The sequence below is a fragment of the Pyrgilauda ruficollis genome, unplaced genomic scaffold (assembly GCF_017590135.1).
Source record: "Pyrgilauda ruficollis isolate IOZ18807 unplaced genomic scaffold, ASM1759013v1 scaffold3, whole genome shotgun sequence".
Classification (NCBI taxonomy): domain Eukaryota; kingdom Metazoa; phylum Chordata; class Aves; order Passeriformes; family Passeridae; genus Pyrgilauda; species Pyrgilauda ruficollis.
In genome coordinates, this window is record NW_024524377.1 from 21,041,975 (window position 1) to 21,068,191 (window position 26,217).

General features: G+C 36.0%; 1 protein-coding gene across 5 annotated transcripts in view; it reads right to left on the reverse strand.

The window, feature by feature from the left end:
* Nucleotides 1-26,217, reverse strand: part of SESTD1 (SEC14 and spectrin domain containing 1) — a 49,537-nt gene that overhangs the window by 21,060 nt on the left and 2,260 nt on the right. For 3 of the 5 annotated variants that reach the window (XM_041473092.1, XM_041473088.1, XM_041473089.1), the window contains exons 2-8: nucleotides 25,143-25,205; nucleotides 24,362-24,464; nucleotides 16,170-16,249; nucleotides 12,768-12,876; nucleotides 9,706-9,796; nucleotides 7,579-7,692; nucleotides 331-444 (exon numbers count right to left, since the gene is read on the reverse strand). In XM_041473092.1, the coding sequence (XP_041329026.1) occupies nucleotides 331-444; nucleotides 7,579-7,692; nucleotides 9,706-9,796; nucleotides 12,768-12,876; nucleotides 16,170-16,224 (483 nt within the window). In that variant the 5' untranslated portion in view covers nucleotides 16,225-16,249; nucleotides 24,362-24,464; nucleotides 25,143-25,205. Of the gene's footprint in view, nucleotides 1-330; nucleotides 445-7,578; nucleotides 7,693-9,705; nucleotides 9,797-12,767; nucleotides 12,877-16,169; nucleotides 16,250-22,823; nucleotides 22,843-24,361; nucleotides 24,465-25,142; nucleotides 25,206-26,217 lie in introns of those variants that run through there. The other 2 variants (XM_041473091.1, XM_041473090.1) reach the window with 2 other exon arrangements.

A 26,217-nucleotide genomic window follows, 5' to 3' on the forward strand; every position in this document is an offset into this window, starting at 1 on the left:
GAGTCCAGGTGTTTTCTCCTTGTTTTGATCTTCTCCTACAGCAGCTAATTTCCCTTTATAGCAACTATACCATAGACTCAGGCTCTTCTAGAGTTAGTGTTACTAAAAGAGCTTCATTAAGGAACTAGTTGTTCAACAAATTGATGGCATTAGCTTCATCATCCCTTGAGTAAAGGCAGTATTAGTTATCACAAGACTATTCACGTAAATGAACTGCACAACTACACACGTGACCATTTCTTACATGCTTTGCAGTTCCTACACAAATAAGAATTTCAGGGCTCAAGGAGACATTAAAAACCCCCAAACCCCAAAACACAGATAACTAACCAGCCTCTTATTCAACCAATCCATGTGATCATAGGTGAGAGTTCCTCCAAAATCTTCTGTTAGTTGGCATGGTTCTATATATCGTGTCAGCTTGTTAGCAGATACTAAAATAACCTGCAACAATAAAAGAGGTCACTTTTAGGTAATGCTCATAATTTCCTTAAGTTTCTGAGGAATGTGCCTAGAGATACTGAGCAGATATTCCTGTGATTCATATTTTAGTGCTAAATGTTTAAATGAAATCTGGCTGTTTGCAATTAATGTGGGCCTCAACCAGACAGGTAATTCTGACATGCAGTGTATGCCTCATGCATAATCCTATGAGTGCATCATCTCTAACACCTTGTCTACTTACAGTGGGAAAAAGCAATGTGCTCCCTGGATATCCCTTTTCCTGCTGGGAGCTGATGCTTTGTGATTAAGTCATATACCACACCATCTATTTCTAGTGAATATAGTAGAAGAATATAGTATATTGCAAAGCACTTGGTATTTTTACCACTCTCTGGCAATACTTTCAGTCCCAGAAGTGAGTTTGTGCCATAAAACTTAAGTGCCTGCATTCACTGTGCAAATATGCTCAGCAAAAGTTGCATCAATCATACCCTTTCCATGAGTAGTCAAAAATTCAAATCTTAGTATGCTTAAAAGCCTGAGTTGTTCACCCAGGAAACAAATCTAGTTCATCAGCTACATCAGGGCATACAGGAAAACACAGGTCCACTGCTAGGTGGAAAACTAAATTCTTGCTTTCATTTCTGCATTCTAGAGGCTCCTGAATGAGCCTTATTCATATAAGCCTAAACCAAAAGTTGGCAGCACAGCTTGCTTTGATGAATGATATGCTAAGCCTGGAATAGCTCCTGTGGAAAAAAAAACAAAAACAACCCCTCTATTGAAGCAAGCATATTGGAAATATATAACCAGAAACAAAAGAAAAAAGAAAATTTCCGTAAACCATCAAATCATCCACATACTCTTGCAGGGCACAAGAATATGTGGAAAGAGCTAACTAGAGAGAGACTTCTATTCCAGTTCCATTTCCCTGCAGATACTGAAACTACAGAATTCAGAGTAGCTCCAAACAAATGGTCTATTATTGCAGAGGAAAACCTTTCAGCAACATCCAAATATACACTATTGTCCTGTATTCTTAACGGTACATGGCTGCTGTAAATGGAATTGGCTAGTCGTTTCTTTAGGTAATGCCAGTAACCAGCCCAAATGGCAGAGGATTCTACATCCAAGAAAGAAGAAAAAAAAAAAAAAAAGCCTTTGTTCTTCCTTCTTTAGGCACACATAATAGTTTGGGTAATTTTTAACATTCTCTCTGAGTTCATTAAAATAAAGAAAACTAATTTTGGTATGGACATTCTGGTATGGGAACTAATGCAAACAGGGCAGCTGGTTCTCATTACTGAAATAAAAGTTCTGAAAAGACACAAATAGCCTGACAAAATAGATGGACTGCATTGAGACCACTTATTTCAGATTTTTTTTTAACTGAGATTCTTCAGGAAGGAGAGTGGGCAAAGGATAGCCCTCATAAACTTCCACTAGGGAGATGTTTTTTTAAAATAAAAAAACTTTGAAAGAGCAAAGCCTGCACAAAAGAAAAAAATGTTAGCCATATGAAAAAATAATCTTCTGACAAAAAATAAACACCCAGAAAAGAGATTTGGTCAAAACCCAAATTTTCTACATCTTATTAGAAAAACTCTGAAAAATAAAACTTCCACCTCATTAATAAACCTTGTTGTAACTTAAAGCATTATTCCCAAACCCATTCATTCTCTAGGTTTCTCATTTAAGAAACACTTCTTTCTTAAAGTGTTTATAGACTTCACTGGGCTAGCTGCTAAAATCCTGTGTGAAATTTTCACAATATAAACAAACATTTGAATTTTTGACTAGGTTGTGGCAGAAATGAGGGCTCCTGAACAGAATTTAGCTCTTGCTCTAAACCTGAGCTAGTGGCAGTGCTAACCTAACATTCTCTATATGTTTTAAATTAGTAAATCACCTTTGATATTTTCTAGGTGTCAAAAGTGCAATTTGCCTCTCTGAAGCTTCAGAAATAATGTTTTAATCAGCTGCTATAGATTGATAGCCCATAAGTACACGGACCAAGAGCCAAAGAAGAAAAAAAATGTTGAAAAGTGCAATGTGGACAGTGAGAAGACACTTCACTTTTACAGATCTGAATTCTACTTCAAGCTCAGCAAACTTCCGCTGTCAGGTTTCCAAAATGTTTCAAAATCCAAAGAGAGTAATTATATTTGACCTTTTGTGAAAACAGATGTCAAAATACCACATCCTAGAAAAAGCTGAACCTTATGAATTAGTGTTTCACCTTGCTTTTTAATTTCACCCTTCAACATATTATCACAGGTAAAGATAAGGTAATTTACAGCCATAAAAACAGAAACAACCCTGTTTGCTTGCAAATGAAATGATTTTTTGTTTTCCATTTTTTCCCAAGTCAAACTATGTTGATTCCAGAAAAGAGGGGGGGAAAAGCAGCTTTCATAATCCAAAGTAAAAGCCTTTGGACAGCAGATTATATCTGGATGTTAAAATGAAGAGCTTAAATTTCCCAAGGGAGAAACAAGTAGATCTGGACAGATGGTAAAACAGGGAAAAAATGTATAAATTATTGAATCCTTTAATCTTTGCTTCCCATCCCACTTGATCCATCCACTTCTGACAACAGGGACAGCTAATAAGCTCACAGTGGCAGTAGGTTTCAAACGTGTCCCGTTTGCTACTGACCAGAGTCATGGAATCATCATCTGCACTCAGTTCTTTTTAAAAACCCAGAGGAGTGGTAGCAGCTTTCATCCTTGCTCTACTCTAGTCAGCAAACTTGCTCTGCATAATATTGGCCTGCTAAATCCTTGTGAAAGCCTTTAAAGAAATTACTCAGAACAGGGCTTTGGGAGAAGTAGAAGTGCTGTATATTAAGCAACCTTTGTAAAAGTTGTCAAGCCAAAGAAGAAAGCCAAAGCTAAAAACATGGACTGCAAAGACTTGTGCCTTAAGTGCAACATTCTATTTCTCAGCAGTGAAAATAGATGATTTTGACTCATGCAATATGTATCTTTTGTAATAAAAAAGCTTTAAATACTGTTTGCAGTAAGCTGACCTCTCTATGTCATTTGCTGTTTTCTGCAATTTTCATTGATCATCTACAAGGAGATAGAGGCAGAAGTCAAGATGAGAGAGAAATTCTAGATATTCAAGAAGACATGTAAAAGTGCTCCCAAAATGTTAAATACATCCATCTGAACTTAATTTCTCTCTTAAGGGAAGAAATAAAAAAGATCTTTTAATACAAATGTCACAGAGTCAAACCCAGGAGCTACTAGAGAACAGAAGGCTGTAAAATTTCAGTAACAAGGAGCTTTTTTCTGAAGTGTGTAACATCAGAGCAGCCACACTATTGAATCTGAAAAGTTACTTTCCAAAAGAGAACAATACACATGCCCCTTGAGAATACCAAATTAAAACAAGAGTAACCTAAATATGATCTTCACTGGCACAGACTCGTAAAGCAAACGCTACCTTTTCCTGAGGAGAATGATCCTATTTTTTGATGCCAAATACTATTTCAATCAATTTTTTAAAATACTATTTGATTAAATGCTGAGTAGCATAGGTATTATTTGTTTAATATGGAACACTAATCTAAACAAAGATCATTTTATTTCACATTACCCCAAGAAATGCTAGGTAAATATTTATCTGGCCAGTGTCATAGAAATCTGTCATACTAGAAACCCAAGAGCAGTTGGCAGAACCTAAATAAACACAAGATGAACTCCACTCCCAGGAACTGCCTCCTTCACTTGAGGTTTTACCCACTCACTCACCTTACCCTCCTGGGCTCACAATAATTAGCACACTCTTATTTTTACATCTCAGAGAAGAGAAAATAGGCAAAGATTCTGGCATTTTTCAACACACTTTCTTTGGACAGAATTCAGGATGTGACATAAATGGAGGCTTACATACCCCAGCTCCACATAGACAATTCCCTAATTTGCCCAAGAACCCACTGCCTCCCATATTAAAATAGCAACAGAGATGCACACAGATGAAAAGAGATGCAATTAAATAAACAGTTTTGACTGGAACTCCTATATGCCTTTTTAGGAAAGTCCACGAAAACTATAAATTCTGGTCTTAAAACAATGAACTGAAAATGGACAAAAATTAGATACTTCCTACAAAGTGTTATTCATTCTTTATCCTGTGGAGCAATACTCTGCTCATCAGCATAATTCTTAAAAGGTAAATTACAGACTTGAGATTTTTCAGAGCAGATGCTGCAGATAAATTATCATGAGAAATTTCTGACACTTTTCACTAGAGAGTTAGAGCTGTCAGCTGCTACAGTAGAAGTGTGAAGCATTTAGAACTACTCAGACTTTGGACTTCAGGATTATAAAGATCCTTATGCTACACACTCTAATTTTTTCAACTAATTCATAGTAGTTTATCACCCAATTTTTCCTCTTATTCCTTTTTTTTTATGCACTTAATTTCTATTCTCCAAATCCTCAGTGAACTTTTAAAGTTTTTTTTTTTAAAGCTCCCTGATTTCCACAAGGATAAGAACAGCAAGCGCATCCTCTTCCTTCCCGCTCCTGACAAACTGATTTTCAACGTACTGATCTAGTATCTAAATCAGGCTCAAAGATTATTTTTCATCTAAGTTCCTTAAATGACTGACACATGCGAAACAACCCACCAATCTATAGGCAATTTTGTATTGTGTACAAATTTGTACATTTCTTCTATTTTTATGGGAAATTTTTTCTTCCAGTTACGCTCGTTGTTCTCATAAGAAAAGCTCATGCTCAAATACAACACACTACATCTACTAAAAGAGTGATTTTTTTCACATTACTGTGTAGAGTATATTAACAAAAAACACCACCTCCCTACTCTCTAAAACACAGCAATTTTTATACTCAAATCGTGTTCTTTTAATCTTTTAAAGCATTAACAGCATTAAGTATTACAGTGCCATATTTGCAACATTCAGCTGAAAGACAGCTTTATAACAATTAAGACAACTCTCCTCTTATGAAGCATGGCACAGGACCAGATAAAATTGCTTCAATTAACACATGAACTGATTGCTAATAAGGGAGGAATGAAGTTACAGAACAAAGTTCTGCTGGAGGACAAATGGGAATTGTCCTGAGGCAGGTCCAAAACCAACGCTAATACTAACCAGAAATAAAGATGTGAACTTTTACTCAGCTGAATCAGCCCACCTCTTTGTACTTATCCACCCAGTACTGTTTGATCTCAGTTCCCACATTTACTTTTAGTGCTTTGCAACTCATCATCACCACATCTCACTCTGAAGCAGAGGATCTCTGCCTTTGAACAGAAAGGAAGACACTGTGATTAATGGCTTCATAGGGGAATAATAAGCAAGGTATTAAGAACAGATCAGGTAGTAGGAAATAGGAGGTAGATGTGATGCTCCATTAAAAATCACAGTTACACAGCATTTAGTTCAAGTAAAATGAGATTACACCCAAGTGAATAAAAAGATGTCATATTTTAATTACAATTTTTAGTTCATAATAATTTCACTGGCACAAAACCAATCCTGAATTTTCCTAGTAGTTACACAAATCTAACCCATGATCCAAAACATGAGTTGGGTGTTGTTTATTTTTACTGCCAGTAATGCAAAATTATGCAGCTGTAGATTTGTGCATGATTTGGAGCCTTCCAGAGCCTTATCAGTGCTCTGCACTCATATTTGGAATAGAGAAAAGATATACTCCTGTCTGTGACAAGTATTTGGAGCCCAGAGCAGGTGGGTCATTTTTACTGAAATAGCTTTCCTGACTGCAACCAAGTAACAGAAACCAAAAGGTTTGGATACATAATTTCAGTGGTCTATGCCAACAATGCCAACATGATTATTAGCACAGAACAGGCTTTATAAAATTACTAAGATTACTAAATTAAAGGATTATCATCTAATGACAGCCAAACCTTAAAGGGAAACAAAAAATCCTTTTATTAATCCTTTTATAGTCATGTAAAACTATCCCTGCTTTGTTGATGTATTTTCTGTAAGCTTCCTGCTTATTTGTCTAAAACTACATTCTAGCTAAGTCATGTTAAAGAAAAACCCAGGAAGAATCTTCTAGAAGGACTAACTTCCAAACTAGCAACACCATCATTTATACACTAACGGCTGCTATGTCACATACTTTCATATCACAACTTCAAAGACTTCCTGAACTTACCCAAGAAGTTTATTTACAGGAGTGTAGCTGGGAAAACAGAGCCTAAATCATACAGTAGGGACTTTAATGAGGGACTTTGCCTTTATTACTGCTGCTCTCTGGACTCTGACATTTACCTTACATTGTGAAAGATCTGAATAAAACTGAAATATTACAAAGCTGAAACAAAAAAACCTGAATACTACAAACTTAAGTCACTTCTAACTAGCAGATCTTACATCACATTTTTGAGTACAGATGGTTAGCTCAGAGTCTTTTTAAATTCTCTTCTGGGCACCACCACACTTATGTTTTTGATTAAATACACCGTGACTGGGCTGCATGCTACATGCCTGTTGTAATTCAAACAAGATTAGCTTAAAAAAAAATGAGTGGAAAGTTTGATGACACAGATATTTTCTAAAAAGACTGGGAAAATTGAGGTTTCCATTAACCTCCCAGACAGAGATAACAAGGGAAGTGCTAACATTAACTCATAGTCTCTCTACTCTGCCTCACAACTCAGAACAGTGTCAGCTTGTATTTGGCAAAGGATCTATAACCTGTTCCTGATGTCAAAGAACTCAAAAAATGAGAAAAGATGCATGCAATACCAACAAGATATTTGTCACAATGGTTACAGCTGACAGAGTGACACCATACACCATGTATCTCTACAGCCTATTAGAGAAGTCATGAAAAATTTCACTCTAAATCCTGTACAACTGTTTCTGACTCAAAACAACATGTACCACAGAGATTTATTTTCTTGCTAAGCAAAGAATAAAATGCCACACATTTCTAAGATAAGACTATTCAATAAAGAAAGTCTCATTAAAGATGGAAAAATTTAAAAAGCCACAGTGGTTTGTTAAGGTTATCCACAAAGCATCAGGAATACAGCTATTTTAAAGACACTGGTGTATCCAATTACACCAGTATTTTAGAAACAGTATTTTTGACTCAAGTAGACAAAAGCTCAACATACCTCAAAGCCAAGTCTATCTTTCTCTTTCCAAAAGCAGAAATGTGTAACCTTCTTATCCCAAAATTCATCTGGCTTTACCACACAAACAAGTGACACCTCAGCTGGAACAACATTCTGTAAAACAAATGAAAAAATAAGTAAAACATTCAAGATTAAACCTTCATTTATCACAGAACTGAATTCCACTTATATTTCATCATTCATACAAGAATGTAAAAATTGCAGACAGAAATTGAAGTCTGCTTCATCTACATCACATATTTGCTCCATCCTGCTTCGTAACATTCCACAAGATTTCATAGCAAACAGTGTCAAAACTGAAAAGAAAATATAACCTCTTTATTCCCAGTCCTCAGGACAAACCATTAGTCTATGCTGTGTTAATACAGAAAAATGAACTATTGGCTAGACTTTATTTAATTTAAGGTATTTCATTAAAAAGAAGACGAAATGTTAAAAACAAAGTTTTCCACCAATGTTATCTTCTATGTAGAAGGAAACAATAATCATAAAGTTAGGCAAAAATTGTGTATTTGTTATCAGATTGCATGTCAAGACTATACCCTATACTTCTTCAGCACATATTACTTAGACTAAAATAAAAAGGTTGAATATTTGTATTTCAACATATTAATTCATTAAAATACTACCAGAAAAACATTTCTCAGACTAAACCAATAATTTCATCTACTATGTTGATTTTATGATGTCACACTGAATGTAGATCAAGGAACAAAGACTCTTGATTACTCTAAACTCATCAGCTATAGCAATAAGTAAAAGTTAATCTAAGAGTAGGGATATGGGAAAACCCATGGGATTGCTCTTTAAATACCTAATTTTATTAATTAAAAAATTAATTCAAAAGAAGTTAAAGAAATCAGCAACAAAAAACCCCAATTCATTCTTGCAACCATTTTAACAACTATGCAAAACCTATTTACAAGTAGACAATATTTTGAACACAGAAGTGTTTTTGAGAACTACAAATGATGAAGCAGACAGAAACCTCATGTGATCTGCACAAGTGATCAATTCACACAGGAAAATCTTTATTGCTTCCTTCTCAAACTCAAGACACAGATGTGCAACCCATGTTTCTGCAAGTTTTGCAGAGGCAGGATGAGTGCTGCCAGGAAGGCAGGGAAATAAGCTTTGTCAGCTCCCGCTGACCTTCCTTACTAGCTGCAGCTCCCACCGAACCTCACAACCACACAGTAGCTGAAGCAAAACCCAGTCAAGATCATAATCTGAACACAAGGGATTTAAAAACTCTAACTCTATTAACAGGAAATTCATCTTAGTCAAGAAGAGGTGAAAGACACCTTGACACTGACTTCAAAACCCAGAAGCAACAATGACCCAGCAGGACCAAAAAAAAAAAGAAATTATTCGTATGTGAAACACTTTCTGATGCTTCACCTAACCCTGAGAGGAAAACTGCTCTGATAAAGAGGAACCATCTGTGCAGTAAGAAAGGCAGTAGTCCCAAGTGTTCTAATGTGTTAGAAATGCTGTATCTCATTTTATTTTATCACTGAGACCACAAAAATAATCTATACTGTCCACCAGAAACAAGACTCTATTTGTAAGCCCAGAGTTCTGAGGAGTTAAAATAATATTTTTTTAGATTTTTTTTTTTATTGCAAATTGTCACTTTTCTTCTCCTACTTTTTGAAACATGCAGAACATAATTTGTGATTGGAACTATGATCCACAACTAAGTCAACTGTACCCTCTTGCAAAGGAAACCAGGCAGTACAGCACATATTGCATCAAAACCTGCTCAGCTGCAATATCTGTGTGAACTGCAGCCCTGCACACATTTCTACTGCTCATAGTTGGTGATGTCAGGAGTATATTTGTGTACTTTTTAAACTAAACCTCCATTTCAGGAAAAGGTCTACAGTTGTGTGTTCTCAGCATAAAAAGAATTTGTCTCTCGAGTGAGCTTTTCAGAAAGCAGATGTAGCTGTAGCATTCTCTTTTTCACAAATTCTTCCTGCTACACAGAACTCATCACAGAACCACATTTTAAGGAAATTAATATCTCTACAATAACACAGTCACTGGGTTCACATCCATAAAACTGATCAGTCAATTTTGAATGTACAAGTATTTATTTACCTGGAGCATTAACACAACCGTCTTTACCACGTTCCACTGAGATTTTCTGCCATCCACTATCACAGTGAATCCTCGAGCTTTACACTTCTCACTAAAAGAAAAAAAAAAACCACTTAGAAAAACATAAAATTCACTCTAACAAGTGTCATATCATGACAACTTTGGATTTCAAGCCTCCTAAAAAACTACATAGCTTTTTTCCTTATAGCAACACTGTCTTATAAACCTTAAGTTTACTCATTTATTAAAAAACTTCCAATTTTAATGCTCCAGCATGTTATTGGATATTACAAATTACAATTTTTAAGTAGCACTGAAGTATATCTCATAATACAAGTATTTCTTCAAACTGTAGCAACTCTGAAAAGGCCTCATAACTGTTAACTTTACAAAATCCTCAGAAAAGAGATCAATTTGCAGTGTCATAAGGACGACAAAGGGATGTCAGTTTTTAAAAGGAGCACCCAGAAGAGGACTTGCAAGTGAGCCTATGGTCTAACATTAGTTACCACACTAGATATTATGTGCCAGGTTGAAATTCTTGTGTTGGCAAAGTTATAAGCAAATAAAATCCATGACATTTACGAGAGGTAGGAAAGTATTATGTAATCTTTCCCAAATCTGCAATTACAAAACAAAGCTACTTCTGTGATCTCCTTAGTTTACAAAAAACAAGGCATGCAACAGTAAGCATTATGTTTCACAACAAGAAATTAACTGTTATTTATTTCATTTTTAAGCCGAGCTTCATCAGGTATGGGTGGAAGACAAATTCACTTTGAAGTTTAAAAAAAAAGAGAAAAAAGGGCACTTTACTAGCCTATTTAGGAAAAAAAAATTCATCTTGGCTGTTTAAACAGTTCATGAAAGCTTTTGATTTTAAGGAACCTCTAAGACCACACATATGATTTTTCTGGAAGCAGTCTGAACATTCAGGCTTCACTAGTGCAATTTGCAATCAAAACCAACTCAAAAGGCACAATGCTATTGCTTTGAGGAAAAAGGTGAAGAGTGTTACTACAGCATCTTGAAACATGACTTCCTTAGGCTCACTGGAATGGAGCAATATCAGCATCTGCTCCTCTACTACTAACCCAATTTAAACCCCCCAAACCCAACAAAATACACAACCAATCAAATTCAGAAGCGATCTACCACTTCTAGAAAGGTTAGCGAATGCAAGTGTTTGTATGTAAGTTAAAATAAAAAGCAAAAAACTTGGTGATTTGAGCCACAATAGAGATAATACAACAAAGGAAGCAAACTTAGGTATGAACAGACAACATCATAATGTTGCCACTTTTATCCTTGTTCAGTTCTGAACAGACCTCTTCAAAATCTGAAAATTTTAAATACCATCAAAGAAAGGCCTAACAGTATACTTCAACACTAGGAATAAGTTATCTGAAATTTTAGAATGGCTTTACACACATATTCCAAAGAAATTCTACCCAAGACACAGTAAGCAGCTATGCCTCTCAAATTCTGGACACAGCCAGCAATCCACACTAGACTGCAGGTCTCAGTCGTAGTTACATACACAACTGAATTAAAAGTCAAACATATTATGTTACCTTACACACAGAACTTGGGGAAAAAAAGTACTATGCATGTTGCCTGGACAGCTATCTGTGTTTGGGACAATATCCCTCCCCTCAGCCCTATTTTCCCCAACACTGTTCAGCAAGTCTTTCCAGAACAAAAAAAAAAGAGAAGCGTTTAGGCCAAAGTTTGCATTTCCCACTGAAAAACAACATGCGAACCAAAACGACAATGATTTTTTCCATACTGCCACCATAGAAGAGGTCATTTTTTCCACAACTGACACAGAGCATTAAATATGGGAACACTGACTTCACTTTCAAATAGATTTCCCAGTTTCTACCGAGTACAAAGAGCACTTTAGTTTAGCTTTTAGACAGTTATTGTTACACTAATGTATGTAAAGACATACATCAGGATGAGACTGTGGAATAATTAATGCTTACTAGAACAAGAATGCCTGCATCTGTTCCACAAATATGTCCACGTCCTTAAGTCAATGACATGACTTGTGTGGATGACCATTTGGTGATTCACCACTTTACAAAAGACAACAAGCTGTTTAAAAAACCCTAAAGCTTACACAACTAAAATGTTGTGCAGTATATTCATATACCTCCTGATAATTTACTTTTAAATAACCTGAATTTATTCTTTGCTTCTCTCTCACCAATCAGGATTTTTAAAAGCCTAATCTACCAAAAGAAATCCAACACTGGATCCTTTAACTGTGTTTTATAAACATTTACAGATTAAAACATGCAAAGTACACTGGATATCTTTAGTTAAGCCACTGTTTCTCTGTCTCCAGAAGAGAGATTTAAAAAGATACAAAAACAAACATTCATCTGAGAGGCTCCTTTTCTTTATATAGCAGTGGCACATGACAGAAAAAAAAAAATTATGATAAAGATCAATCCCTGGATCTTAAGAAAATAGAAATACAGGTAACTAAGCCAGGATCAAAAACTGTCACTAGAAGCTGTCAGTGGCACATGCACAGAGCTTGAACAACAATGATTTTACAGCAAGCTATGGATGACAGCATAGCCAAGTTGTTAGGCAGCACATTTAAGCAGTACTACAAGCTGCTCACTTCAGTAAGGCTATAATTTTAACTTAGTGCACTTTTAAACTAAAGCCCTATAAGCTACAAAGCTTAGGCATGTAGCACAGAAAGGGCAATGCTGCCCTTGCAAGCTTAGGAGTTTGATTGGAATGGCTCATTAATTCACTTAGCAATTTAAATGCATTGTCATTAAAAAGAAATTATGAAAAAAGCTATCCCAAGAAAGAAGAACATAAGGACATAAAAGGACACAGACAAGCCTTAGTACATATCCCTTAGCTTATTGGGATGCGTGTTTCTAGCTCCATCAGACAGTATCACATTCTAAACAAACATTTACATAAAATTAATTTGGTAAAGAAGAGCAAATAAAATTAAAAACAATAGAAAAATTCCTTCTACAACTGGGAAAAAAAACCCCCAGCTCTGAACAGAATGCCTTCCAAATCACCTTGGTATACTTAGAAGATAGTCTAGTGTGACACTCAGCTCATCCATGCTCGTCTGTTCAAGGCATAATGGAATCGTCAGAATGAGGCCACTCCTTCTGTCCTTCCCTCCTGTTTCAGAAAGAAAAAGTAATTACAAAGTTAATGTGATGAGGTTTAAGCAGAACAAATAGTTTGCAGTTAAGTGGTCTCCAACTTCATCACAAAAGCAATCTTTAAACTTGCTGTGAAAACCTCAACTGGTATTTCACCTCTCAGTTGTGAAGGTTCATATACCACACGGATATTTAAAACATCAACAGGGCATCAGAGCATAGCCCACATCCACAGCTGTCACAATTTTTGATCTAATACTTTCAATATAAACAACACAAACCAGGTGTTCCGGAAACTTCTGGGGTTTTTTTTTCATTTTTACATTATATTATTAAGAAGCATCTCCTAGACCTTCTATAGTACCAGCCTATGAGAAACCTAGTCCACTCCCAAGCTGAGCATGACCCAGCAGCTCCAACTGAAGCTCCTAGAAAAGGAGGACTTTCCTAGTCCAGCTGACTACTACAGGAGGATCTCATACCACACAGGCTGCCCGTGGCACATTCTCTAAACTGGCACTTCCTTCAAACACAGAACAATTTCAAGACCTACTTACGAACAGCTAACAGTCACCTTACATTAAGACATGTGTTTCCAACTGCTTGCCTTAATCTTCATCTGCATTTTCAAACCTTTCTGGTAAAACTTATACAAACAATATTAGAAACAGTAAATTTTGATATATTATCTATTTTATTAAGGAAAAAACCCCACAACCACAACACACTTAAGCACATGTAGGAGTCAATTACGAAACAATCTTCTTTATATTTTAGAAAAAACTCTACAAAGACCTCTATAACACAGGTTTATTTGGGTAAAAATCAAGAAAAGTGAATTCCCATAATCTGAAAAAGAACATCTTTATTCTCAAACTGTTTTTCACATGGCTAAAGCAATTAAATTATGCTTTTGCTTCATAATGTTCTTCAGTAGAACCGAATTTCCATCTGATCAGTAAGAACAACTTTTTAGAGACTAGTAACAGCCGTGCAGAAACAAGAAAAGGCACAAGCACAGCAATGCTTGCAGACTCATACACATATGCTGACATCATTTGATAAGAATTCTCCCCATCCATGAGGTGCATGCAACATATTGTTACACAACATATGTTAGAATCTTAATTGCAACAGGCCTTTTTTCCTTGTTTCCAAAGCTGTGCAAGCACTCTAAATTTGGAGCTTTAAAGATCCACTGATACACAGATATTTTCCACATTTTTGTAAAGGACCTACTACTTTCAGAGGTCCATTGCAGTAGTTGTGCTCCCTTCCCTTCCTCTTTTGTTAGAGAATTGTTGCAGGAAAACAGCAACACACTTTTTAATAACTGTATTTCTAAACTGAAGAATTGAAGAGTGGTGCTGTATGAGAAAGGACAAATGGACAGATGCTTCCAGCAGAAACAATCTACAGCAACAGTTATTTACAGACTGTTGGATGTCCACCCTTCTGTTTCTGAATGGCAAAAAGCCTGAAAATTGGAGTGAGGAAGCAGAGAAAAAGGGAAAATGCTTGGATTTAAACAGCATTTGCTGAACTGACTAAACAAAACACAACCCAAATCCCAGAAATATAATCTCTTGACATTTCACAAAAAGACCAGAATAATTATCTAAATTATTATTTCATGACAAGTCATCAACTGACAGGTTTTTCCCCCAGCTTGTAAACACTGCTAAGGAAAGCAACTGAGAGCATTACAAAAGAAAAATTAAAAAAACAGAAAGAAATTTTTTAGTTCATTTTGCACCAAAGTGGTTGTTCAAGGCTTTTTGTTGACTTAGGAGCTTGCCTTTTCTTCTGTGCTATGTGTAATGACTTATCAGCATGAAAACTACAGCAGCCATGGATTTCCATTAGAAACCACTGTTTGCTTCCAGAAAAAGGCAGGATCAACATTATTAGTACCAATGTAACTCAAAAAATAACAGAATTCAGCACATAAACACCGCAGGACTCTCTTAAAATACTGTTTTTCTGAGTATATGTTTTTAATCATTAATGAAACTATTATGAAACTATATAGAGTAAAATTTATGTAAAGAGACATGATGAACTGATTTATGTCTGTCAAGCCACTTACACTGAAGAACACCAAAAAAACCCTGCTGCATCAAGCTTTGCCAATCATTAAATTAAAGCACTAACCAATTCCAAAATTATCAAACCTACTTAGAAATGCATAGGTCCAAAAAGGTTCCTAGTATTTAAAATGCCACTCAACAAATTACTTCCCACTAAGAATGTCTGTATTTTGAAATGGATCAGGCAGCTTTAATAGCAATTTGAAAATGCACTCTAGTTAATGAGAATATCCCCTTGCAATATAATGCTGAACAACCAACTCACAACACATCTGCTGTTACTGTGGAAAAACTGTCCCAGGATTTCATGTGAGTTTAGTTTTAGAGGTTTGATTGTTTTTAAAAAAGGAATTGTTAAATATACAATTGCTGGAGACAGTGGGAAAATTCAAAGCAAAATGAATTCTATTAACAAAAAGAGCAGGTTTCACTTCTCAGGTGATTGGAGCAGGCTAAACTAGACTGGCTAAAAACATAAACTGAAATAAACTAAACTAGAAGAATATTTATGGCAACATTTGTCAGTTTTTGAAGTTGAGAAGTGTTCTGTAAGTTACCTACTGACGCTAGATCAGACAATCAAACACCAAGAACTAGCACAGCTATCTACAACTGCAGTGAAACCAGCAAGGGATTGTCATTCACCATTTGAAGCATTTCCTTTATTTATTTTTTCTTCTGGCAGAGGGAGGAGAAAAAGTTACCTTCAACATAAGATTCAGGAAGTTTTAATAAATACAGTGATAATTACAACCTTCCCTGAATAAACTTATTGGCAATAATCAAACTGTTGCAAAGCATGGTTAATTCTGCTCCCATGTGTTCCTATGCTGGAGAAAAGACAGGTGAAAAGGAAAGAAAAATTTTCTATAGAAAACCCTGAAAATATTCACTGTTTTTCTAAAACCAAAAAACCAAAAAGCTAAACCAGAAAGCATTATTTTTGGATGTCCATTAAATCATTAGTCTCACACACAGACTGAAACTTATTTAAAACTTTGCAGGTTGAGCTACAGGCTACAGCAAAAGCAAGTCCTAAACACCAACACCAACAGCTTGGCCACTAGATAAAGGGTTCCAGAGATTCTTTTGGTATATGACAAAGCACTAACCAACAACACATTTTTGTTAAATACATCCAGCAAATACAAACACCCGACTTAAATATCCCATCCAAATTATGCAGGATGGAATCAGTTCAGGAAAACTGAAATTGTACCTGAAAGAAATGCCAATTTTTTCTTCAGAATGGGTAATATTACCGAGGCTTCCATTCTACTTCAGACACTTTTCACAGCTCTGAAACACAAGAAGGTGAAGTTGTCAAGCATGGGAAATCAGATACAGTGTTTCACAGTGTTACACTTTTGTATTCTTCTGAAGGAAGAACAGAACACTGTAACAAAAATCTACAGTACTGTAAAAACTTAAGAAAACACATCATTATAGGCATTATTCATACAAATATTTAATTACAGATTTCTTTTCCCTCATTGCAGGGGACAAACAGTCCGACCACAAAAACCAAAGCAAAATCTCAGCCAAGGACAACAAGATAATTTATATAAAATCCCATTTCCCAACCCTAATAAACTACAATTAATTTTCAGGTAGGTTATCTGTTTGCTCATTCAGATGTAAAATAAGTGCAAATAAGACTGTGCTTTTGCATAGTCTGTCTGCTACTACCAAGAATATAATAATTATCTAAATATGTTATGCTACATTTCTGTCAGGACACTGCCATTACCCTGCCATTAGCAGGGCTTCAGTTGAAGAAAAACATCCAACAGCCTGAATAACTACGCCCTACCTATAATCTAAACCCAGAAATGCTCCTGCTTCTTTTGCCTCCTCCTTACCCTCATACAATTTTTATTGCACAGTGAATGAACTGCAACTCACCATGACGCTTTTTTGCCTCACTGACAAATGCACAGGATGCCTGAACTGCAACCTCCTCTTCCTCCCAACACAAAGTAGGAACCGGCATGCTTGTAACTTTCTGAGGTGCTACTTCCACCATGTATCAATCCATATAATTAGAAAAATCTAATTCTGCTCAGAAATACTCAATTCAAGACATTTGCCAATATCAGTCAAAATAAAAACAGATCAAAATCGATTTTTTTTTTTTTTTTCATTCCAGGCCCAGGGCTTCAGACTGCAGCCTGGAATTCTCCCTCTGGATATTTCAGAATGCACACAAACAGAACTTTTTTTTCCTAGCATGGGGGAAGTTAACTGAATAAAAACTTAGTTAACTTATAAAAACTTATAAAAACTAATAAATTACTTAGGAAAAAAATAAAGAAAACAAAAAATCCAGAGAAATCTAAATAGTTTGAAGTAAAATAATTATTCCTTTTCATGTTAAAACAATGAGCTTCATAACAAACAAACGAATTATCATATTATTATAAAAAAGAAAAACATTTCAACAGCTTTTAACTGTCTCTTCCTACTCCAACGTGTAACATGTCACAATGTTCATTCCCACCTCTTACTCCAAAATCTCCAAATTGAAGTGCAATTTTGCCAATTACACAGAATTCACACTTCACATATTACAGAAGGAAGCAAATAACTTTTAGCTCCCTAAGGAAACTGAGTCCCATGACTGTCTGCACTTTGAACAACTACTCAAAAAAGCATCCTATTAAAGCTTCCTGTATGCTTTAGACAAAGATTTGTAGTTATTCGTTGCATAAAACACAAAATGCAAGAATTACTCAGGCAGTCATTTTTGTCTCTCAAACCACTCTGTGTAAGCTTTTTAACTGCAGCACTTCTCTTTATTTTCCTTTTTCAAGATGTGGGACATGTACCTGAATTATTTTTCCCCCTTCTCCCCAAGTTACATTTCCAAATTATTACAAATGCCTCTTTATTATAATCAATGAAGGAAGTTCAAACCTACACACACTTCATTATCTTCATACTTTCACACAGGAACAAAAGTCTGCATCAGCTTACTGACTCTAGGGAACATGTTTCTCTGCTGCTCTGAAAAGACCTATTTATTTAATATGAAAGCATCGCTTGGCTTTCTGCCACAGTAGTGGCACTGTCCATGGACCAAAATAGTTCTTTTATTCAGTATTTCCCGGAACCAAAGGAAGCACTCTGTTCAGAGTGGAGGGAGGTGAGTCAGACCAGTTAGAAAAACTGCTGGTAATTCTGAACACCTAGCCTTTGTTCCATAAACTCCTGAAGTGTACAATTACCTCTCTTCTGTGAGAGCTTTGATAGGTTTTCATCCAGATGAAAACCTGCTCTGGTGAGAATTACCAGAACATACCAGAAAAAAAGAAAATATTCAGTTTAAAAAACAGTCTTAGCATCCTTCTCTATTTTTGACATCCAAAGAGTCTCAGGATGAATTTTAAAAAAGGTGTTTTTTTAATATTGGAAAGTGAAACCATATCAAGAAAGCTGGCATCTACTTTCCAACAGGAGCTACTAAAGATGTTTTGAAAAGGTACACTGCTTTGTACCTTTGCAATGTATTTAGACCTACAAAATAGATGCAAAGCCTTCAATTTGTTGGAGAAGGACAAAATGACACACTCTTCAAATTTTCCATCAAGCTCTAAATTTAGCATGAGGAAAGAGTTGTTGCTCAATATCTAACCACTATTTAGCTGAATGAAACAGATTCAGTGTCTATTCATCAATAAAAAACCCATTTGGTTTCATTAAACACAGGAAAGCTACTGAAGAAAAGCAAAAGCACTGAAGAGAACAGATTTCATGAGAGGAAAGTGAAATACTTCAGGAAGCTGCATTTTATCACTTCCAAACCAAAATAACAAAACTTTTATATGATGAAATGTTACAGATATAAAACAAATAAAAAGGTTACATTTGTTTGCTGAATTTCAGAAACAATGTAGAGTGCTGTGCGACCACCTAGAATGTACTTTGCCATAATACCTTAAAATACTATATAGGAAACTGTAGAACTTGTAATTCTTTTACTTAACATATTTCCTGGACACATTCAATACACTTGGAAGAACCTCACTGAACTTGTTTAGAATGACACAAGCTTTCAGGTTATTAAATCAACAGAGCAATGTCAGTCTCCAACAACGCATTCATTCTTTTGAAGATTTCCACAAGAAGGTGGCAACACTACACTTGCATAATATTTGTATTTAAAACCTAAATCTTTGAAAGGCATTTCAGTGAAATAGAAAACTCTTCCAATCCCCTTGACAAGCAGAAACTATTACAATTTGTGGAGAAAACTCTCTTACATACAAACATGAAACGTGTATACATTAAGGAGAGAATGGGAAAGAGTAAACAAATAGTTTAAAAAAATTACAGAACAGGTAAAAGTTGCAAAACAGTATTTCAAGCTACACTCCAACGTGAAATCAAATCACAATTTAGTAGGCTGCATCCTCCATAATTTCTAGACTTTGGAACAACTGCAAATTACAATGTGTTACTCCACACACCTAAAATTTTGGAAGTTCTTCCAACAACAAAAACCAAACAAAAACAAACAATGCTCAACAACAAACAAAAATACAAAAAAAAACCCAAACCAAAAAAAAAAAAAAAACCAAAAAAAAAAAAAAAAACCCAGACAAAAATCAGAAAAACAATAAATACTATGTGTAATTCACTAAAGCACAAAATTTCTGATGAATGCAAAGTTTAGCCTGTGTTTTCTGCTATCCATCTTCACTGCCACTGAATTAAAAAAACTAAATAAGAACCAATGTCTAGGCACTGTTTTAAGCCATTGTAAAAGTCCATTAAGGACAAGGGACGAGGGACAGGTTGACTGGACAAGTAGAATTAAGATGCCAGAGAGAAGCTCTCCTAAGAACAGGTAACAGGTGTTTTCTTTCTAAGTAACCCAGCAGAAAACACTGCTCCAAAACATTAACAATCAAAACAATATTAATTCTTATTAAGCCTGAATTTAACATGTTTATTCATGTCTGTTAGACCTGAAACCTTTAATACTCTCAATACATGGTGCAAGGCCTTGAGTCTGCACATGAGCATCTGTTGCAAGATTCAAAGAACAAGTTCTTTCTTCATTCCTTTAGCATGTATCTCACAAGAGCATGTTAGTTGGTCTGTCAAGCACCGGACTACAAGTAAGAAAAAAAGAATCTGGTTTCTATTCTGTTCTGCTATGAAATATACATATGGCTTTCAGCAAGTCATTTATCCTCTTTTAGTCTCCATTCAGTTTCTCCATTTAATTCTCTTTTTACAAGAGTATTGTGATGTTTAATTCATTAATGTTTTTGAAGACTTGAGGGATTAGAAGGAGCTCCACAAATCTGCCTATAAATAACCAAGGAGCAGATGGGCAGCTAGGTTCAAAACTGTAGCAGCTTGCAAGTCCAGGCACAAACAATAGCACAAATAACAATAGACATTCTGAAGTACCAAAGGAAAAAAAGCCTCAAATCATGTAGAATGAAAACACTTTTTCTTTTAGATCAACTTTTGAATTGCAGACCTTCAAAATTAACATCTTCATTCTCTGAAGCCAGCACACAGGCTTTTTTAGACGCTAACTTCAACCCACAAACCATTACCCTCTTTTTCCCTGAATCAGCCTACAACTAGTTCATCTGTTCCACACAGAAATAAAATCCACATGTAAAAGACAGGACAAAAGCTGAGTATAAAATTGTCTATGCAAATTATTATTTCACCTTCCTTTAAAGCTACATTAAAGGATGTCATCTCTCCCACATCAAAGCTGTACAAAGAGAGAACACAAACAAAGGTGTCTCCAGGGCTGATGCCCCAGGGTAATTTGAGAAGCATACTCCTGCCCAAAAACAGAAAAAGGCTGTAAATATTTATTAGTCAATGCTGTCTTCAATTAAAAAGCACCTGGAACCTGGCTACTCAGCTGGACAGTTTCAAGATAACAATAAAACTTGATGGAGGAACATCAGCTTACGTATGCAAATGCAGTGTTTGGTTTTTACTCTTTAAGATATTATGAGCAGCACTAATAAATACGTAACATTAGAGCCCTCAGGAGAAAAGGCAACTTTAGATATTTAAGGAATATCAGATTTTTTGATTTTTCAACCACTTCCACATTTTTTATTTTTTTACTATCAGTAAAAACTATCCAGAAAAACCCACAGAAGTTTTATATTATGCCTGAAGTTGTACACAAAAAAGATATTCCTGATCTTCTTTAACCTGCTAATTCACACTAAAGAAGTCAGAAAATAAAACACATAGACTAGTTTCATGAGTATGTAAGCTGCTTTAACTCTAAAACAAGATGCAATCACTCAATGCCATTTCCATTACACATGCACTGTTAGTACCCTAACTCAGCAACTTGCCATAGCAGTTCAAAGAACATACTGAAAATGTGCTCTGACTTGGGTTAAAGCTGAGGTAAACAGGATGCTACACCGTAATTCCAAAGCACACTGTCACAGCCACAACAAATATAAGCTTGGAAAAACTCCAATTCCACTCCATTTTCATCTGAAGGTTCAAACCTTGTCTTCTAACTAAAGTTAATAATAGAATTCAGAACTGTCTGTTCACTACTTCCTCTATTTAACCCATCTTCCATATTCATTTCCCACCCTTTTTCAATCCCTCAACGTTCTGTGAAAAGTGAAATAAAAAGTGAAATAAAAAGCAACAAAAGGAAGTGATGAGCAATATAATGAACAGCAAACCAGCAAATGGAGAACAGGTGAGTAAGAGGTTATGCCATCTGAGAAGAAAAAGTCATTGTGTGTCCGAGTTCTAACTTTGATCACAGTGAACTATTCATTTCACACAAAGGCAGAGCTTTTCCTCAGACTTCAAGCAAGTGCCAGAGGGGAAAAAAGGAAGAGTACCAAGCACAGAAACAATGTAACTCCGGATGCACAATAACACCTGCAGGTACAGCTGTGAGACAATACCAACACCTCAGTCTTTCCAGGGAACAGGGCCAGCCACGGGTCCTGTGCAGCAGTGAGCACCTTGGCTCTCCAAGAACAGACTCCGACTCCCTGGCCATGCTCAGAGAGCAAACTTGCCCAGCCCAAAGGAACACATGCACACATTCATAACGATGCTGCAAAATGAAACATCGAAGTTGACCGCTTGCTAGAGTTTTCAACCCTTTCCAGCCTCAGTCGAGCCACACACATGGTCTATGCTAAGTTACAGCAGTTTTCAGGCCTCTTTAGTCTAGAATAGTAGAGAAAATAAGCCACAGGTTTTGGATGCATCTCCATAGTCCCTTTTGTGCCACATTCCTGCCACAGTTTGCCATTCTCTCTCATACAGTGAGACACCATTTACCCTCCTGAAGAACCCTACAGCTTGCCCACCAGCATCAGAATACCAATCTGCCTCATACACTCCTTCCCTTACAACAGGCAGCCAAACCAGCAGAAGTTGCAATCATCTGGTACAGTCCCATCCCACTTAACACTATCAAGTAACCAGAGAATACAGAAAATGATCCAAGTTGAGAGGCTGCTTCTTCCACCACTTCCTACATCGCAATATGTCAATTAAATGCTATGTTCAAAGCATAGCCAAGACATTTTCACTTCCTCATCACACTGCCCTAAAACTCATTAAAAGAAAATTCTAATTTTTAGGTCTTAAAATTTTCCTTAGTCAGAAGTCACACGGGAATAGCACAGAATCACATGGATCACAACTTCTACCACAGAAATACTTCATGAGGTTAGGGGGAAGAAAAATAACCTACAGATAGTAAAATAAAATTACATAGTCCTCTCCTAACTCCCTCTTCTTTAAAAAAAAAACCCAAACAAACAAACACAAAACCCCCCAACAAACAAAGCCAAACTAGCATATAAGTCACAAGTGCATGGAAAAATAAATACCTTACCACCAGCTCATTAAGGAACTGGCCAAAACCAGTTTGTGATGAAAGACCAGAAAGCTCCTATGCCTTCAGTACTTCATAAAATGAACTAGGACAGCGGGTGGAATGAGATTGGACAATCCAGGCCATGGGCAGGGAAGTCAAAAGACAAACAGCTGTACCGATGAGTGCAACTGCTGGCAGTCTGGAACAAATGAAAAACACTTTCCTCTGGGGTGCAAGATTAGAACTTCTTGTTCTTTTTGCAATACTTATATAAGAAAACAATCTACCACTTCATAACAATACACATATTTGGCATTGGTTACAACTGCATGTGGCTCAGGGCCCCAGGATTCAATTTGCAGCTCAGCACAGTGACACTCCACTGAGTGGAGCAAAAAGAAATGCTCCCCTACACTGAAAGACATCTTGTGCAGCAGACACAAAAGCAGTCATTCTTTTGGAGCGGAGGAAACTGACCAAAACAAGACAACAAAGAAGAAGGGGCTAATAAAAAGTCTGTTTACAAATCCCTAAAGCTCTGGGTTGCTACCTGATCAAAAAGTTACCAGATCAAGAGTATGATTTTGTGTAGACCTTGAAACACCCTGAACAATTTCCTCTGCCTTAAAAAAAAAAATAATTAAAAATTACTGTTTTGTCCTCACTCTACAATACACAAAGTATCCATGATAAGGGTAATAATAAAAATCCCTTCAATAAGAAATAAATAACTTGAAAATTTTGCTAATATTAACCAAACATGAAAGTACAAGACACTGAAATATTCCAGATCTGGTAAATAAATACCTTATTCACATATTTCAGAAATCCATTAATTCACTGCTCTAGAGAGCGAAGATAATTATCTAAGATGTCCTTAAATTAGTGGGTACAGGAGAAATGAATCTTAATTTTCATGGATGTCTTCAGTTTTTGTACTCAGATTAACAATTCTGCACTCAGATTAAAAATTCTGAACATGTCAACTGCAAATCACAAATTAAATCAGCCACAGCAACCACCTGCAGTAATCACAACACCTCTCCCTCTCTCCTACCCCCTCAAAATAAAACATGCAGCCTTCCACTACCAACAAATAAATCAATAAGCCAATACACAAATGGTCACATGCTTCAGAGAAAATAAAATCAAGCTCGCTAAGCTGCTGCCTGGAACATCCTGCATAGATGCAACACTCATACATTTTCCAATGATTCTATTATAAGTAAGAAGGCAAAATGAAAGAATTAGCAAACAGAACACGAGCAGAAAGAAAACAGACAATCTGCACTGAGGTCTCAAGTTTAGCCATAAATATCATTCAGTGACCAAAACATCAAGACAATATCAAGCCCATTTATCTTATTTTTAGAACATATTTTTGCTTTGGCCTTACTTGGTCTGGTCAACACTGATCCTTCATGATACCTCACTAAGAAGACATCTCAAATACAATTCTGCCAACATCATAGGAAGTGATCTTGCCTCCGAATTCTCACATACCCACTATATCTATCTCCTTTGAATTATTGTTTCTGCAAAGCCCTAAGTCATACCTTCATTTCCTCTTAACTACCGTAATTTCCTTCTTAATGGGTTCTTTACGTCCCAGCATTCCAAACTTCAGCTTGTCCAAAATGCAGCAGTTCATCTTCTCACCTGGAAACAGGAAAACAACACTCCAGATTGATTTCCACTTGCTTCCTTGTTGAGTTTAGCATCTGCTGTAAGGTTATCCTAACTTCAAAAATCTCTCACTCTTATTTAGTCTGAAGAGCTAAAAGCTTTGCCAACACATTTTTCTACTTGCTCAATCAACGTTCCCAAGTCTCTCATTTATCTTCCAGCAGAAGCTTATCAACACCATCAGAGCAGCAACAATTACCTTGATACTATTAAAACTTCTTTCCTTACTCTCTCCCACTATCACAGAACCCTCTTAAAAGTAGAATTCACTTATCTCCAGTCTTATGCTTAAACACCCTCTAACAAACCTGCAGCCACTCTTCTCCTTGTGAGACACTGCTACTACGTGAGACACAGGAACGCAAGCTGCACTGTGAGCTGCATGGCCAAACAACCTAATTTAACCTTAATATCAGTTTTGTTTATGTTATAGTGCCTTTTAAAGACTTTTTAGAAGTCACAAAATGAAAACAAAGTAAAGCAGAGAAGTTAAAGAAGGCACAAGTTAAAGCCTAAGTAAGTTTCTACAAAACCAACTGCAAAGATGTTGTTCTAGGCAGTATATTCATCGGTATCAAAGTTTCATAAGAACCAAATACAACGCATGAAAATTACAAAGATTTATTTTTGGAAGAGACCTATCTTACTTACCATTGGTACTGGAATGCAAAACTGTCTGCTAGGGTTACAAGTTTGAGCTCCAGATCCCGGGTTCTGTAAATTTAAATGAAAAAGTATTTGACCATATTTTTTGATTTTGCTACTCAATCTAAAACTTTATTTCCTTGGAGATTGAAAACAAGAGTTTCTTACAGAGTTATACAATAGGGGAGTCAAGATTTCTGTTGTATATTCACAAATACTAGTAAGCTAGGCATTTGAGTTTAGTGGGACAGCAGGAATCCTGCACTTTCTACCAAAACATATGGTAGACATCAACATTGTTTATAGTTAGCAGGCAATGCTCCTGAGGCAGCACCGGAAGCAGTGGGAAAGTAACAAGAACCAGAATCCCTGTAGTATGCTTTCAATCAGAGGTAACCTACATGAAGTTCCAGGCTTAATTGAAAATACAACATTGTTAGTAGATTTTTATGTGGAGAGGAAGAAGGTATTCCTACAAAAGTACTCATTACTATAAAATTTTAAAAAGCAAAGTATAACTTGAGTAAGAAAATATAAATAATCCCTCTTTGTGTTAGAAGATGTGGAATTAACACATAAGCATCAACGTTAAACCTCAGCAAATGTTGTAAGACTTGCACAAAGCCTTGTAATTTAATCAAATTCCACCCATTAAATGAAACCCAACAACAAAACCCCAAAAGTTCAAATTAGTGTATACTGTGTAAAAGGCAAAGTCAAGATGACAAACACACTTCACTGGTTTTACATTTTTTTGACAGATCAGTTATTACAGTAATCCAACAGTAAATTTAAATTAAAAACACCCTTCTATTAATGGACGTTTTCTAGTCAGCCTCAAAAAGATGGGAAAGAAGGCAAGAGGACACATCTATAGATTGGGAAAAAATACAAACAGCAAGTCCTTGAGACAGCTTAAGTACAGACACACTGGAAATCCTGCAACATCATTTCCAGGGTAGGCTCTGCCTACTTTATCAGAAGCTGCCTACTGAAGGTGTTCTGTATTTCCCCGCCTATCTTCACTGGGGAATAAAGATGTTCCTCTTTATAATCTAGTCCTAAAGATTCTTGACAGTTA